At 49.4% G+C, this 11,541-nt stretch overlaps 2 protein-coding genes across 2 annotated transcripts; both read left to right on the forward strand.

Annotated features, from left to right (window-relative positions):
• Window positions 1-2,688: 2,688 nt before the first annotated feature.
• On the forward strand, window positions 2,689-4,420 carry LOC123186624 (E3 ubiquitin-protein ligase PUB23-like). Its single transcript, XM_044598355.1, has one exon. It carries the CDS (start codon window positions 3,033-3,035, stop codon window positions 4,314-4,316), a length of 1,284 nt encoding a protein of 427 aa, XP_044454290.1. The 5' UTR covers window positions 2,689-3,032; the 3' UTR covers window positions 4,317-4,420.
• Window positions 4,421-5,960: 1,540 nt separating this feature from the next.
• Window positions 5,961-10,699, forward strand: LOC123191099 (multiple RNA-binding domain-containing protein 1). The gene is made up of 2 exons (XM_044603877.1): window positions 5,961-6,107; window positions 7,476-10,699. Exon 2 carries the CDS (start codon window positions 7,490-7,492, stop codon window positions 10,352-10,354), a length of 2,865 nt encoding a protein of 954 aa, XP_044459812.1. The 5' UTR covers window positions 5,961-6,107; window positions 7,476-7,489; the 3' UTR covers window positions 10,355-10,699.
• The last annotated feature ends 842 nt before the right edge of the window (window positions 10,700-11,541 follow it).

The raw sequence follows: 11,541 nt of genomic DNA on the forward strand, positions 1-11,541 counted from the left end.
TCGATGTAGGCTGCAAAATCTTTTTTTAATACTGTGTCGGTAGGATTTTCAACTCACCTCTTGCCTCTGATACCATATTGAATTCACGCATCTGCTAGTTGCTTCAAAAGTCTAAACTTATGAAGAAAGACGGGCAATATATTTCAACACACATCCCTACTAATGATTCTTCAAACGGACAGTGCCAGAGGTGTATTAGCTTTGAGAAACAATAAGGTTGATTGGCCCTAACTCCGTCATTTTGTGGAGGAAGTGAAGGAGTTAGTCAGGGGAGATCGGCAACTTAAGCTAGAGAAGACTAGTCATACTCGGAATGGGATTGTGGATTTCTTGGCTAAACTTGCAAGGAGCGATCATCTAACCATTGTTTGGTTTCAAGATGTCCCAAGTCATGTAGCGGTTGTACTAGCTACAGATTGTAATCTTGTTTGAACTTAATAAAGCTCCCGGTTTCCAGCGCAAAAAAAAGTATGACGGCTCAAGTTTCATGCACTATAATGCTAAGATGCTACAAGGAACATTTTTCTCCTTCCCCATGATCGACTCCCATGGGGCTAGGGTTTCCCCGCCTCCCACCGGCGCCATTGCCAATCTGCCTCCTCCTGCTTGGTTTTAGGTGTTTTCTTGAGTATGTGTTAAAGTTTGTGTCATGCTCAGGAAAAGAGGAAGCGGCGGCTCCGTGAAGATGGAATAACGTTTTCCTCGCGTAGCAACCGTCCCGACGGTGTGTGTCTTGTCGTTGGAGGGTGTGTGTAGATGTGTCTCTGGTGGATCTCACAAGATTCGGTCAGTATTTGTATTCAGTGGATCTGGTCGCCGTTCGTTTGCGTTAGTGTGTCTATGGATTGGATCCATTTGATCTATGCTTCTCTTCACCGATGACGATCTTTGTTCTGGCTTGTTGGTCCTTTGACGCCTTAGCACGACTACTTCTGGGCTGTCTACTATAACAAGGTTTGCCTGGCTCCTGTGAGGGAGGGGCGATGACGACGGCGTGCCTTCAGCTCGCTTGAGAGCTTGTAGTCTTTACTAGGTGGTATATGAACATGAATGTAATTTTTGTTACATATTGTGTTCTCTGTATTGTCATAATGTTTGATGAATGAATCAGAAGTTAAAAAAAAACTGACATGCTACTGTTCCTGGGTCCTTGGGTGTGACCGTGTGAGGTTCAAGATAGAAAAACATTGCACGGTCGCAGGGTGCTTCGTACTCGTGCACTTGCTACCGATGTGCGTGCATGCATGCAATTTATCTTCAAAATGGACCGAGCTAAAACTATTCAAACAATTAGCGTGGTCAAAGATGCTTCGTTGGCCACCGGAGACGCGCCATTTCTGTTTGTGCCTGCCTAGCTAGTGCGGTAGTGCCTAGTAATTCACCACGAGAGAAAAACAAACCAGCAACAGGACAAGAGTAAGCACCAGAAATTTCGCGCCAAAATTAAGCTAAGCTAGAGCGCGCGACACCACGTCGGTCTCAGCCTCCTAGACGTCGGAGACTTCATGCATGGTCTCTGCCTGCCCGTTTTGTCTTATCGAAATTGTTTTTACTCTGCCTAATTCGTCAAACTCTCTGTCCTTTTGCTTGTCTACTCATGTTAATTGCCTGCCTCACAGGCTAGTCCACACAAAACTAATTGGGTACTAAGTAAATACCTAGACTTTTAAAAACACGCACAGGCTATATTTAAGTCATTTGATTTTTTTTTTGTAAGTCTACATCGCATAGGAAGGAAGGAGGCCATGTCGGAGCTCGAGTACAAACTGCGACGTCGATGGCGAGGCTAAGTTATGACCCCGCCGGAGACGAGAATGATGATGTGAGCAGCGGCGTGCTGTGAGCCAGCTGTGACATCCTAGTCAGGGGCGAGGAAGTAGATTGACAGACGCGGGTGGGGGTGCGGTGGCTCGCCTGAAAAAACTGATTGTCGGGGTGGTTTAGAGGGATGGTAAAGCGATGAGGGGAGGGCGTGGCGGCCGCAGGTGGCAGTGGCAGGCGAATTGACAAGCGTGGTTGCATTTCAGGAGGAGAAGGTAGAGGTAGAAAACACACCATAGCAGCAGTGGCGGAACTTGAGCTAAGATCGTGGAGGGGCTATTGGTTGGAGGGGCAAACTTAATCACTATAGGCTGAGTTTTAGTGGATAAATTAGTCAAACACAAACATATATACATATGGTTTTCAATGAGCTGGGGGGGGGGGGGGGGGGGTGGGCACCGCTCAGGTTGGCCCCATGAAGCTCCGCCACTGCATAGCAGTACGATGAAGATGCAACGGTAAAAGAAAATAGACTTGCACCAAAATTTTCTCACGCGAACTTACAAATAGCCAGCCCCTTTTGAAAAAAGTATCCATGAAAGCGAGTGCATTAGTTTCGTGGAAACAATAGGGTACACTTTGAAACACAAAAAACAACAAAACATCATGTAATACTTTTGAAACTAAAATAAAGTATGCCGAAAATCAGAAAATGTTGCACGAATCTCAAAGCAGCTAGGGACCGTGGATGCATCCCGTGCATGGTAGAGAAATCACACCCAGGCTCTTCGCTTTGTCAACTCTCTGTCGGTTCCGCTTGGCGTCTCCGGGCGCCTCATATGCAACTTCCGAGTAGGACAGCACGACGTCAAAAAAACAAGACGAAAACATACAAAACACGCTGTTCGGCGTGGATTTATTTAAAAAAGAATTGTTTAATGGTCAGGAAATCAGTCGGTCTCCTTCCAAGAAGAAGGATAGAGATAGAGTGGACTGACCAAACCAAACCATGCAGACCTGCACACGTCCTTGAGTTTGAATCCGATCTCCTCCCCTATCTACATCCATCTCGATCTCACCCGTATACTATAAAAAACTCCATTTTGTCAAGGATTTCTTCCCACCATATCTCCAGCATCAATCGATCTGCCATTGCTCTCTCATTCTCCTCCTCTTCAGCTCACCAGTCTCACCACCACCATTGCAACAGCTAGAAGGAGGAGAAGAAGGCTCTTGGTTGCTTGAGCGAGTGCTTCGGTGTTCGAAATCTAATGGAGGAGGTGGAGGTTCCGTCCTACTTCGTGTGCCCCATCACGCTGGACGTCATGCGCGACCCCGTCACGCTCCCCACCGGCATCACCTACGACCGCCACGCCATCCACCGCTGGCTCCGCCTCGCCGCCTCCTGCCCGCTCACCAAGCTGCCCGTCGCGCCGGACTGCGAGCCCACGCCCAACCACACGCTCTGCCGCCTCATCCGCTCCTGGTGCGCCCTCCACCGCCCCGACGACGCCGTCGACCATACGATGAAGTCGGCCCCTGCCGACTGCGCCCGCCTCGCCGCGCTGGTGTCGCGTCTCGCCGACGCGAAGAACAAGAGACCGTCGCAAGAGGCCCTCGCTGCGCTCCGCGAGCTTAGGGACGTCGTGGCGGAGGGCGAGCGCGGTAGGGAACTCGTCGCCGCCGTACCCGGCTCGGCGGACGCGCTGCTCGACGTCTTCGTCTCGTCTGCGACGTCCGCGCCAGAGAACTCCGCCGCGGCACTCGACGTCATCTCCTCGCTCCGGCTCCCGGAGCGTTGCCTGGCGCGCGCCGTCGACAGGGATGGCGCGGCGCTGGTCGGCGCGCTCGTCTCCACCCTGCAGGGACACTCCGGCTCCGACGCCGATGCGGCGTCCCGGGCACGCGCAGCCGTGCTCCTGGCGGACGTGATGGCGTGCATGTCGCCGAGCAGGGCGGCGTCGCTCCCGGAGCAGGCGTTCGTCGAGGCTGTGCGGCTGCTCCGCGGCGACGACGGCATGGGCGCCTCGACCTCGATGGCGACCAAGGCGGCGCTGCGGGTGCTTGCAGGCGCGACCGCCCACGGGCGGAACCGAGTGAAGGCAGCGGAGGCCGGCGCGGTGGCTGCGCTCGTGGACATGCTGCTGCTCGTGAACGGCGAGCGGCGGCGTGCGTGGTGCGAGCTGGCGCTGTGCGCGCTGAACCGGCTGTGCGGGTGCGCGGAGGGCCGCGCAGCGCTGGTGGCGCACGGAGCCGGCGTGGCAGCCGTGGGCGCGTGGGTGGCCGGGGCGTCGATGGCGGCTAGCGCGAAGGCGGTGCGGGTGCTCCGATCAATCGCCCGGCACGCGGCGACGGTGGCGGTGGTGCAGGAGATGGCGGCGACGGGCGCGGTGGGGAAGCTGTGCCTGGTGGCGGCGTCGGCGCCGGAGGAGGAGTGGCAGTGGTGCGACGAGAGGACGAGGGAGCGGGCGCGGGAGACGCTCCGGCTGCACGCCAGGGCGTGGCGGAGCTCGCCGTGCTTGCATCCTACCCTCCAGGCCCTCTACCCTTGCTAATTGCTACACTCTTCATTTGTAGATGAAACTAATTGGCAGCGTAGTTGTAATGTTTAACATGCTAATTGCATGTAGCAGCTTTGCATGGTTATTTTGTGATGCCAACTTCAGTTAAGATGTCTCTGCCTTGCTTGCTGCTGATGGTACATTCTGAAATGTTCGGTTAGGGCATCTACAGTCAGTCTGAACAATTTTGGTCCCTCAAACATACGCGGACCCGTTTGTCCACGTAGTCATGTCCCTCGTTTTTTTTCATATACATCCGGTTACGTGCATGTGATTGGTTGAGAAGAAGAGAGAAAGAATAGAAATAATAAAGAAAGAAAAAATATGCTCTGTGGTCGGTCCAATCCTATGTGGCAGACACAAGACCGTCGACCAACACGCCCAGACACTCTCATATATCCAAATAATGAGAATTGCACAAACCACCATTTATTGGGGCTAGTGTTGCGTAAAACACCTACTATACAGGTTTATTGCGCAAGACACCTATTATACGAGTTTGTTGCAGAAAACACCACATATTGATGTAATACATCGCATGTAGATCTAATCTAGTGTCCAGATAGATTGACATAATTTTAGACAAATGGGCAATTCCCAACCAACACACCTGGGCCGCATTTTTTCTCACCCCTGATACGTAGTACATCTAAGATGGCTCGTTTCTCACACACCTATGAACAATATCACAAGATTTCAACATGGCCATTTCTCACACCCCACTGTGAACACTATCACAACAATCCGCGATGGGTTGTTTCTCACGACCGCCTTGAAAAAAAACCACAACGGTTTAAGATGGGTTCTTTTCTACACCAGCCTCAGCCTCAGAACAAATTAGCCCATAGGCCCAATAAAATCACCATATTATATAATTACTTAAGAATACCTATTAACTGGTTTCTCAAAAAAAAACCTATTAACTAAGTCCATCACATATCACATCCACCGCCCTATCCCCCTTCCTCCGTGGTAGTTCACGGTGTTAGGATCGCACCATAGCCAAGGACAAGCACCTCGAGCATCACCCGCCAACAAACAGCAGGCGCGACGCAGTCCCTTGGCCGAAGTCTCAAAGATTGTGTGACCTTTTTTCGATGTATTGTTCTATTGTTTGCTTGGAATCTCATCATACACCTCTCACGTCGTCTTGAGGAGGTCATTGGTAGGAGAAACTTTTCTAGGCTCTTTTATGTCTCGTTGTTAGATTCATTAAGCTTATGAAAACTCGCTATAGATACATAGCGCCTTGTTTTTTTTACCTCAAATGGCGTCCGCAAGAAAAAAAAAACAAGGTGTGATGCCACTTGGGAGTCACACAAGTAACTTTTTGCCCCTCACACACTCACAAATGCACGCGAAAGGAGTGATTTTGTAGTTTTTGTTCTTGGCGTGGTTGAGCGATTGCACGAAAGATAGATGAAGAAAAATCCTCCGTGCCTTTTCCCTACAGCACCCCCGAATTTTGTAGTCAGGGACTTTCCTGCGATTTCCCCATTCTTATTCTTTCCCTCGGCCGCAACGAACAGCCTTCTTCCCCTTTCTTTCCATTCCTCTGCTCTGCTCTGCCATTCTTCGCACGCCGCACCCAACCACCGCCGCGCCTCCAGCACCACCTCCCCCTTCCGCAAGCTCGCCTCATCCATCCACCCCGCGTCCCCCCCCCCCCCCCCCCCCCCTCACCCTCCGCCTCCGGGGCCGCATTGCCGACGGAAACCTCGACCACGCCGCCAGGCCGCTCCCTCGGCCGGCAGGCTCCGTCCCCGTCTCCGGCGGCAGAGGAAGGTACATGTACTTCTCCCCCTTCCCCTCCTCCAATGGCTGGTTCTTCCCCGGCAGAGCCTGGGTGTGATCTTTCCTAGTTTCTGCGGCCGATCCTCGTGGCTAGCGATGCAGGCAGAGACGAGGGTTTTCGGCCGCGTCCCGTACGCTGCCCTGTTTCGGCCCAAGCTTCCGATTTTAGGTGGGGGAGGCTCGGCCAGACAGGAGGGTTTCGGTTACTGCTATTTTTGCTGGGTCAATTTTGCTTGCTGGTTTGTAGCATGGACGAAAACCACCATCTTCTGAAGAAAGTACAGATATACTAGTAGTAGGCACGATGGTTGCTGCGGAAATGCTGGAATGTGGAGCCCATCTGGCCTCGGATCGTTCTTAGAATCTTAGTGTTACAAATAATTACAGATTTGGTGCGTTGGGGTACATAATTAGTACTACTATCTAGGATGTGGTTTTTAATCAGTAGGATGCAGCTCTTGATCTGCACTATATCCCCTCTGCTCTGCTGCAGATTGTGTACAGATATATATGGTGCAGATAGCACCTTCTGAAATCACTTTAAACCACAAGGAAACTACTTGCGTCTCTGCAGTCATACCGATCGTTCCTTTTGGTTTTGCGACAATCGAATTGTGCAACTTGGTATGGGCCATTACTTATTATTATTAGTGTAGACAGCACATTGTGCAGTGCAGTTTGATGTGGATAAGTGTGTAGACACCACTTTGTGCAACTTACACTGGCTAGAATTCGAAGTCTCTACTGGGACCACATTTCTCCTTTTCTTTTACAAGGCGCTGGTGCTTTAGGTTTGCTGCTCATTCGTTACCCGTGTTAAGAACTGATGCCATTTCATAGTTGCAATAGTACCAAATCAAACAAGGCCACCACTGGAAGAAGTGGGTGCTCCACATTTTTTGCAATCTATTTGCAGCTGTGGTATACACACGTGCGTGAGTGCCAACTGTTTAGGTATTTTTTGGATAGTGGAAATGGCAGCTCTTCTGGGCTCTGCATCTCTCGACGTGCATGCACGGCCACTCCGATTGATTATGCAAGTTCCTTTTGGTTTTTGTGACTATCAATATTGCAACTTGATATGGGTCCAGTGATTACTTACTAGTGTAAGGTATGCAACACATTGTGTGACTCAAATTCGGATTAAGAGTGTACACAACATGTCGTGCAGCTTACATGAGATTTCAAGCTCTCTACCTGTAGTACATTTCTCATCTTTTTTACAAGGTCCGGGTGCTATATGTGTGCTGATCATTCGTTACTCGTGCTATACATTTTCTATTCATTTAATACTTGTGTTAAGAACTGATGCCATATCCTGTATTTCTTTGCTAAATAATCTTCTCCTCTGTGAAACAGTTGCTGTCACAAGAATGGGACGCAAAAGTGACCTGGCTGACCAGCCACAGGAGGATGGCATGAGTGCTGTCCCTGCTGAATATGAAGAAGGCAGTGAAGAAGAAGAGCCATTTGAACGTGAATTCTATGATGATGATGATGATGACGACAATGATAGTGAGTCAGAAACACAGGCTGTGGATTCTTGTGAAGATCCTTTGGCAGAAGAGGAAGAGGTTAGTGGTGAGGAACCTTGCGATGTTGCGGCTCCACTTGAAGACGAGGATGCCAGTTACGAGGAACCTTTTGTTTCAGAACTCTGTTATGAGGAAGAAGACAGTGGCGAGCAGGACTCGTATTATCCGGAGCCTCTCACTGATTCATACAGGAAGCAGCTCTATGAAGTGGAGCCATGTGATGATCAAGTGGATCATGAGTACGAATTTGTGAAGAAGAAGTCCAGTACCGTGCAGACTATCAACACGGAACAAAATATGAAAGTGGTCCTAAAACGGGCACTGAGAAAGGGCAGCAGCAATGAGCACAAGGCAGTACCAGTGATTGATGATATGGAAATGAAGCCGTTGAAGAAACCTTTATCTGTCAGGTTTGCTACCGATGTATCTTGTTACACATATAGTACTGAAAGTTTTGGTCCTGCCAAGTTAGAGAAAAGGAAAGCTCAGTTTGATGACCAGGACAGCCACTTGCGTAAGAAGCAAGAACACATACTCCCCTCACTTAAGGATTGTGGCAAGCTGAAAGAAGTGGATGACACTAACCTGTATGTGGGTAACCTCCCAGCTTCTGTGTCTTCTCACAAGCTCATCGAGCTATTTCTACCTTTCGGACGAATTGTCCGATCAAAAGTGGCGGATGATCGTTTCACTGGTGTAAGCCAAGGATATGGCTTTGTGAAGTATGCTGAACCTCGTAGTGCCACAGCAGCTATTGAACGCATGAATGGCCGCCTGGTTGATGGGAAGACATTAGAGGTTAGAGTAGCTGGACCTCCAACATCAGTATCCAATCCATCCAAGCAATCTGTGTCAGAAACTTGCAGTCTGCCCTCAAAGGAAATCGACGCGAGCTACTTGTATGTCAGCCACCTCCCCTTATCCATGGACACGCTAAAGCTACTCAACCATTTTCGGCCGTTTGGGAAAGTAACTGAGATAAAGGTACCCAAAGATCACACCACAGGTTTAAGCAAAGGATATGGTCATGTGAAGTACGCTGATTCTCGTGATGCAGCTCAGGCCATCATCCATTTGAATGGAGTTCTTGTTGAGGGTAAAAGGTTAGAGGTCCGGTTGTCTGACATCTCTCCAACACTGTCAAATTCAGCTGTGGGATCACACACCAATACCAGAACCATCAAGGAAATCGACATGGCAAATCTATATGTCTGCAACATTCCTGCATCCATTGATACAAATAAGCTGATTGAGCTTTTCTTGCCATTTGGTAAGATCACCCATGCGAGAGTGGCGGCAGACCAAGAAGGCGCTCATTCAGGTAAAGGATATGGCTTTGTCAAATTTGCTGATTCTCAATGTGCTGCCGAGGCTATTGCACTAATGAATGGAGCACTGGTTCAAGGGGAGACATTAATTGTCAGAGTTGCAGGCCTTTCATCATCAGCATCCTCCAGCTCAGCTGTACAAGGCTCACCAATTGCCTCTCCAGAAATCAATAAATCTAGACTGTACATCACTAACCTTCCACGGACCATGAACGCAGATAAGCTGGTTGAACTTTTTGTGCCCTTTGGACGGATCAGCAAAGTCGTGATCAATCCGGAGTATAGCCTAATGTTCTATGCAGATGTAGCGTCAGCGATCACGGCTGCCGAACGCATGGATGGGTACCTTATTGGTGGAAAGAGGCTAGTTGTCAGGGGATCAGACTCTTGTCAAACCAATGCAGCAGAGCAAGCTTTATCACAGCCAGCTGGCAAGCCCATGAAAGAAATTGATATGGCCAATGTGTATGTTGGCAGCATCCCGCCAACGGTAACCGGCGATCAGTTGGTCGAGCTTTTCCGACCATTTGGAAAAATTGTGCAATCTAGGCTGTTTCATGGGTATGGCATGGTTAGGTACAGCTACCCTTCATGTGCTACTGCTGCAATTGATCATATGGATGGTTACAAAATTGGAGGACGTACCCTGGTTGTGAGAGTAGCAGGCCTTCCTAATCCCGGGGATTGTCTAACACTACCGGCGCCTGGGAACGAGCAGAGGCAAATTGACATGACCAACCTATATGTCTGCCATCTCCCGCTCCATGTAACCACTGAAAAGCTGATTGAAATCTTTCTGCCATGCGGCCAAATCACTCAAGCAAAGGTGGTCATCGACTGGCACACTAGTGCGAGCAGGGGGTTCGGGTTTGTCAAATTTGCTGATGCTTATGGCGCTGCTGTGGCTCTCACTCACATGAACGGTTGCCCGCTGGAGGGGCACATCTTGGGGGTTAGAATAGCCGGTGTCCATCCGAGTGATATGGACAGCTACATGATGCGTCTCTACTCCCAGTTCACATTGCCTGACCCCTCAGTGATGGCGGTTGGAATACCAACATCGTCGTACTGGCCGTACTATTGTGCTGAATCGGCATACACGGAGGGGCAAGGAGCTGATGCTGCTTCTCAAACATCTCAGGAGGAATCTGTATCGGCCAGTTCATTTGCTGAGAAGGGTTGTTCTTCTGTGTCAAGCCATGTTGCCGACCGTTCTCAGCAACATTCTTCAGCAGGTTGGGCTGGTCCGCCTGGCTTCAGTCCCCATGCTGCCCCCAAGAAGAATACCGCCACTGTGATGAAACCTTCCCAGCCTTGCTCCAAGGTCCATTTGGCACAGTCAGGAGGCAGCCAGAAAAGACGCTCAGTCGTCTAGCGCCGTCTGCTTCCGATCATGCTTCAGTGCATTTTATATTGCTTCTGAGCAAAAACCATATGCTAACATACTTTGGTTTTAGCTAGGTGCTTAAGTGGTAGACTTTGATAGTTGGGGTGAGCTGGCTGGTGAAATTTGCTAGGTGCTATTAGTTCAGTTCAAGTATCAGTTCAGTTCTGTTTCAGATAAAGAGAGAGTTTACAGTTTGTTTTTACATTGTGCTCTTGGCCAGACATCTTTGAACAGGATTCATGCCATTGTTACTCATTAAAAAAACTGAGTATGTTTACAGTTTGTTGTACTGCAGTTTTAATTTTTCAACTGAGTTTCATTTATTTTTCTTCAGCTATGGATGTGTGCCTTGTTCATTCAGCATTGCCATTCCAGCCCTCGTAAGTTTCTCTAGCATGTAGGCAAACAATCTTTTTCCCTTTACTTAATCTCTTGAAAAATGTCTTCTCAAACCAACGAAACATGCATCCATACTGTTATGTCGCATCACCACCATGTGTGAGCGAAGAACTGTGTAAATTCTTATCATCTAGGAGCACTGTGAAGGTTCATATCATCTAGGGGAAAGTGGAGTGCAACACATATTGCCAATATGAACAGCAGTAGAGAGGACTCGGTATAACCACAGACTTTTCTAACAAAGATTGTGTTATTGCTTCAGGTGGTCTTCTTCTGAAGGCAGGCAAAACTGATTGCAGTAGAACCCCATTCTGCCCTGCCAATCAATAAAGCATAACCAAGGAAGGAAAGGATGATTCAGACATCATCGTTTGAGTCAAGCAGCAAGATTTCCCCTGATGAAGGCGTAGCAATCTACTTGATTTCACCGTCACTGTCCTCCACAAGTTCCCGTGATACCGGGAAGCAAGCAACCCGAATGCCATGTCGAAAAGGCCACAACCCCACTGCCTTTGACGACACCTACACCCAAGATGGTGGCCTGCATCGAACCTAGATATTGCTCCAAGCGTAACTCGGTCATGCAGAAGCAGTTGTCAAAGCAAATGGTAGATACACGGAGAAGGCATTTAGTTTGGCGGTATGAATCGGTGATCAACGGCCTGTCCCGGGACTTGACGCTGCCTTTCGCCATAAGCTGGACCTCATAGTTAACATGGTCCTCGAACATAATGGCACGAGAGGGGCTGAGCAGGCGAAGAAAAGGATCCCGCGTG

Source organism: Triticum aestivum, chromosome 2A, assembly GCF_018294505.1.
Source record: "Triticum aestivum cultivar Chinese Spring chromosome 2A, IWGSC CS RefSeq v2.1, whole genome shotgun sequence".
NCBI classification, from domain to species: Eukaryota; Viridiplantae; Streptophyta; class Magnoliopsida; order Poales; family Poaceae; genus Triticum; species Triticum aestivum.